This window comes from Otolemur garnettii, unplaced genomic scaffold (genome assembly GCF_000181295.1).
Source record: "Otolemur garnettii isolate 467f Iridium unplaced genomic scaffold, OtoGar3 scaffold00041, whole genome shotgun sequence".
Taxonomy (NCBI): domain Eukaryota; kingdom Metazoa; phylum Chordata; class Mammalia; order Primates; family Galagidae; genus Otolemur; species Otolemur garnettii.
This window is the reverse complement of record NW_003852436.1, coordinates 10,109,974-10,115,651: the sequence shown is the minus strand read 5'-3', so window position 1 is coordinate 10,115,651 and position 5,678 is coordinate 10,109,974. Positions and strand designations below refer to the sequence as shown.

Sequence of the window (5,678 nt, the reverse complement as noted above, 5' to 3'; positions counted from 1 at the left end):
GTTACAAAATGTTTTTGTCATTGCCAATGCCAAAAAATGCCATTGTTCATTAAGTCCAAACAATGGTGGTCAAATTCTAACAACTGATCAATAATGCCAACTTTGATAAGCAGTTCTCGATAATCAGTTCTCAACAATTATTTGTTATTATTAAAGTTTAACATAAAATTAACAAAAATAATATAAAACTCATATCCTGGCGAAATAGCCACATGGCAGCCAAAAACCATCTATTCTTTTCCCGTTCTCCCACCATTCCCTAGCTTGTCGTGCTTTCTTTCCAAAAATCAGGACTTTTTTAAAACGCAGCAGGATGTGGGACAAATTATTAAAAATTGGGACTGTCCCACCAAAAGCAGCACATCTGATCACCTTACCCTAGCAGGATTTCTATGCATTTGTTAAATATAACCCCACCCCAATAATAAGACCAGCGTATCTGCATAGCCATGCCATGCATTTTAGCGCAGAATGGTAGGGAAGACTGGAATACCTTTTATCTGCCACAGTTCCTTTCTCTGAGCCCTTCGCACTTGCGCAGGTGGGCGTGTGGTAACCACAGTCGCAGGCATCCTATTGTGCATGTGCAAACGGCTAGGGGAAAGGAGTTCATGCATCACTAGTGCCAGCCCCAACACCAAGGTCGACTCCCCCTGTCAGGTTCCAGAAGAAGATGACTTAACTGTATTTGATAAATGTAGATTGTTGTATTATACTTAATAAAAATAAGCCATCCCCTGAAAATAAGCCTTAGTGTGTCTTCTTGAGAAAAAATAAATATAAGACAGTGTCTTATTTTTGGGGAAACACGGTATGCTCCCCTCCCTACCACTTTGGGAGGCCGAAGCAGGTGGATTGCTTGAACTCAGGAGTTTGAGTCCAGCATGAACAAGAGAGAGACCTCTTCTCTAAAAAATAGTCAGGTGTTATGAGGGGTACCTGTAGTCCCAGCTACTAGGGAGGCTGAGGCAGAAGGATCGCTTGAACCCAAGAGTTTGAGATTGCTGTGAGCTATGACACCATGGTACTCTACCCAGGGTGACAAAGTGAGACAATGTCTCAAAAAAAATTAAAGATTTTTTTCTAAAAAAAAAAAAAAAAAAAGTAAAAGCAGGCAAGACATACCTCATGCCTATAATTCTAGCACTCTGGGAGCCTGAGTTGGGTAGATCCCTTGAGCTCAGGAGTTTGAGATCAGCCTTAGCAAGAGCAAGACCACATCTCTACTAAAGATAGAAAAAGTAGCTAGGCATAGTAGCAGGCACCTATAGTCCCAGCTACTCAGAAGGCTGAGGCAGGAGGATCGCTTGAGCCCAGGAGTTTGCAGTTGTAGAAGCTATGAAGATACCAGTGTGAAGACTATTTTTAATTTTTTTTTCCTTTGAGACAATCATACAAAAACAAGCTGTGATCTGCATTTGGCCCACGGGTTTCATTTGTGGATGTCCATTTTACAGGATCAAAGAGTAAAACCTGTCTGTACCTCTGTTTAGCACTGGTGGGAGAGGATAGGGAGCCATAGACTAGAGCTGACTAAGTGATGGCTAGAGCACTCAATCCTGGGGTTTAACCACTGTGGAAGTTATAGCTCTCTCCTAGGTATTTTTCCCAACTGCTGTCAAAATCCAGCAGGCCCAGTGAAGGTACCAAAGCTGCAGGCCCCTTCCTGGGTGCCAGAGGGGATGTGAGATCAATTGGCGCTGTTTGCCAAACCTTAATGCAAAATGGGCTTTCCATGTCCATGATGCGACCAAAGAGATGCCGGGAGCTCCTCGTTAAGAGCACTGGTCCCAGTCCACAGCACAAACCATCCCAGCAGCATCTGTAGAACCAGAAGAGCTTGCCACCTCATCCTTATAAAAGTAAAAATTTAAAAACCAAAACCAAAAAAAAGTCATGCATTATCTCACTTTGCCCATTTGATTTCTGAAAATTGGCAGGTCTATAGCTTATGGTTTCCTAATACTCCTCAGGGCCTCTCTGTCTTCTTGCACCACAGTAGCTGGTGTAGCATAGCAATGAACCAAACACAGGGTGGGCGCTGAAGTTCCCTAGACCACATCTCTACTGAATGTTGCTGTGTCCCACAGGCCATTCAGCTGAGCCGGGACGGGCAGTACCTGCTCACAGGAGGAGACAACGGTGTGGTCATGGTCTGGCACGTAGCAGACCTCAAGCAGCTCTTTGCCTACCCAGGCTGCGATGCTGGAATCCGGGCCATGGCGCTGTCGTACGACCAAAGGTAATGCTGCTACCAACAGTGGTTTGAAACACTACAGAGCATTTCTGAGTTGGCTCACCTTTGCCATCAAAAAAGCCAATAAATATTTGGGTTTCTAAGAACACTTCAAAAGTGTGATTTTCTTTCTGATGGCATTGCTACTCTTGGACAAAGTGTGAGTTCTCAAGGAATAGACAGGATTTCAGTAGAAAGAGGTCCAGTTAAATTGCTATAAAACTTGAGGTATTTCTTTAAAGTACTTTTTTTTGGTAAATAAAAATTTAAGAGCTATAAAGATATTTAACATAAAACACCTCTGTCTCTGCCTACAGTGATTCCACTACAAGATATGGCTTACCTCCCCAGTGGTAAATTTGGGGAGGATAATCTTTACCTGGCATCTTACTTCTGCTTAACGTATAGCCACTGATTTTAGTTCCTATTTTTATTTATTGTAACATAACATAAAATTTACCATTTAGGCCATTTTTAGTTGAAAAATTCAGTGGCATTTACTATATTCACAATGTTGTCCAACCATTACCACCATCCATTTCCAGAAACCCCACCTGTTAAACTGTCTCCGTTCTACTTTCTGTCTCAGTTCCTTCTAGGCACTTCCTGTAAGTGGAATCAGACGCTGTGTGTCCTTGTGTGCCTGGCTTATTTCACTTAACATGTTTTCACAGTTCGTCCATGCTGTAGCATATATCAGCATCTCATTTCTTTTTAAAGCTAAACAGTATTCTGTTGTATGTAAACACTGTGTTTTGTTTCTCCATTCATCTGTTGACAGAGACCTGCATTGTTTCCACTTTTTAGCTGTTGTGAATGATGCTGCTGTAAACTTAGTGTGCAAATATCTGTTAAAGTCCCTGTTTACAGTACCTTTGAGTGTATACCCAGGAGCAGAATTGCTGAAGCATATGGTAACTTTATGTTTTACTGTTTGAGGAACCCCTAAACTGTTTCACACAGTGGCTGCCCCATTTTGCCTTCTCACCAGCATGAATGAGGGCTCTACTTCCTATACATCAACACTTGCTGTATTCTGAGGTTTTTGTTTTGTTTTGTTTTGAGACAGTGTCTCAAGCTGTTGCCCTAGGTAGAGAGCTGTGGCATCGCAGCTCACAGCAACCTCAAATTCTCGGGCTTAAGCAATTCTCTTGCCTCAGCCTCCCAAGTAGCTGGGACTATAGGTGCTTGCCACAAGGCCCGGCTATTTTTTTTTGTTGCAGTTGTTGTTTTAGCAGGCCCTGGCTGGGTTCGAACCTGCCGGCCCTGGTGTACGTGGCTGGCGCCCTACCCACTGAGCTACAGGCACCACCATATTCTGGGGTTTTTTTTTTTTTCTTTTTTTAGACAGAGACTCAAGTTGTTACCCTGGGTAGGGTGCTGTGGTGTCACAGCTCACAGCAACCTCCAACTCTTGGGCTTAAGCGATTCTCTTGCCTCAGGCATCCACCATAATACCTGGCTATTTTTTGGTTTGTTTTTTGTTTTAGCTGGCCCAGACCGGGTTCGAACCCACCAACCTCAGTGTATGTGGCTGGCACCCTACCCAGGAGCTTCAGGCACTGCCCATGTTCTATGGTTTTTTAAATAACAGCTGTCCTAACAGGTATGAAGTAGTCTCCCATTGTGGTTTTTATTTGTACTTTCCTAGAGACTAGGAATACTGTCTTTTCACTCTTTTTATAGTCCTTAGATGACAAAGCTTTTAATTTTTATGAAGTCAAATTTACTTTTCCTTTTGTTACTAGTGCTTTTGGTGTCATATCCAAAAAATCATTGCAAAATCCAAGGTCATGAAGCTTTTCCCTCTGTTTTCTTTGGAAAATTTTATAGTTTTATAGTTGCAACTATTTGTCTTTTTTTTATTCTACTTAGTGTTTCTGAAATTTATTTTAATAAAAAAACTTTTTGGGAGGGGGATTGGAGGGATCACTTCTGACGTTTATTTTACAAGGGTACAAGTGAATCTTTCTAAGAGCAGAATGTGAACGTTTTAAAATAATAACTAAGAAAATGACACGAGGGCTGTGTTAACCAATTTGATGGAAGTGTTTCGGATTGTGTGTGAAAACCCCACACTGTACCCCAGAAGTGCATTAATGTACATAGTTACCATTCAATAAAAAAAAAGAAAAGAAAAAGAATAAACCAGAAATTATATTAAAAAAAATTTTATTGTTTGGGATTCATTGAGGGTACAAAGAATTAAGTTACACCGATTGCATTTATTACATAAAATCCCTCTTATAATTGTGCCCACCCCCAAGAGGTGTGCCATCCACCATCACCCCATACACCTCCCCCCACTTGATCATTTCCCTGACCTCCCCCTCATATTAGCTCATCTACTGGCTTCATATTAAAATGGAGTACATTGAATTCTTGCTTCCCTATTCTTGTGCTGCTTTACTAAGAATATGTTCTACCTCTATCCAAGTTAGTACAAAAGATACAACGTATCCATCTTTTTTAGTGGCTGAATCGTATTCCATAGTATACATATACCACAGCTTGTTAATCCATTGCTCGGTTGGTAGGCATTTAGGCTGTTTTCACATTTTGGCAATTGTAAATTGAGCTGTGCTAAACAGTCTAGTGCAAGTGTCCTTATGATAAAAGGAATTTTATTTCCTTCTGGGTAGATGCCTAGTCATGGGATTGCAGGATCAAATGGGGGGAGGTCTAAATTGAGTTGAGTGTTCTCCATACTTCCTTCCAAAAAGGTTGTATTAGTTTGCAGTCCCACCAGCAGTGTCAGAGTGTTCTCTTCTCCTGACATCCACACCAGCATCTGCAGCTTGAAGACTTTGTGATGTGGGCCATTCTTACTGAGGCTAGATGATATCTCAGGGTGGTATTGATTTGCATTTCTCTGATGATTAGGTTCAATGAGCATTTTTTCATGTTTGTTAGCTATTGATCTGTCTTCTTTAGAGAAGGTTCTATTCATCTTTCTTGTCCAGTGATATATGGGATTATTGGGTCTTTGTTGATTAATTTCAGTTATCTATAGATACCAGTTATCAAGTTTTTGTCTGATTCATAATAAGCATCTTTTCCCATTTTGAAGGTTGTCTGTTTGCTTTGATTGTTGTTTCCTTAGCTTTACAGAAGTTTCAGTTTAATTAAGTCCTCTCTGTTTACTTTTGTTGTTGTTGCAATTGCCATGAAAGTCTTCTTCATAAAATCTTCCCCAAGGCTGATATATTCAAGTGTTTTCCCCACACTTTCTTTGAGGATTTTTATTGTTTCATGCCTTAGATTTAATTTCTTTATCCAACTTCAATCAATTTTTGTAAGTGGTGAGAGGTGTAAGTCCAGTTTCAGTCTTTTACATGTGGTTATCCACTTCTCCCAGCACCATTTATTGAAAAGGGATTCTTTTCCCCAATGTATACTCTTGTTTGCTTTATCAAAGATTAGGTGGCTGTAAGATGTTAGT

At 40.8% G+C, this 5,678-nt stretch overlaps 1 protein-coding gene across 5 annotated transcripts in view; it reads left to right on the top strand.

The window, feature by feature from the left end:
• LRBA (LPS responsive beige-like anchor protein) overlaps positions 1-5,678 on the top strand; it is a 736,826-nt gene that overhangs the window by 723,581 nt on the left and 7,567 nt on the right. For all 5 annotated transcript variants that reach the window (XM_023513466.1, XM_023513464.1, XM_023513465.1 and 2 more), the window contains one exon: positions 2,091-2,242. In XM_023513466.1, the coding sequence (XP_023369234.1) occupies positions 2,091-2,242 (152 nt within the window). The remainder of the gene's footprint in view (positions 1-2,090; positions 2,243-5,678) is intronic.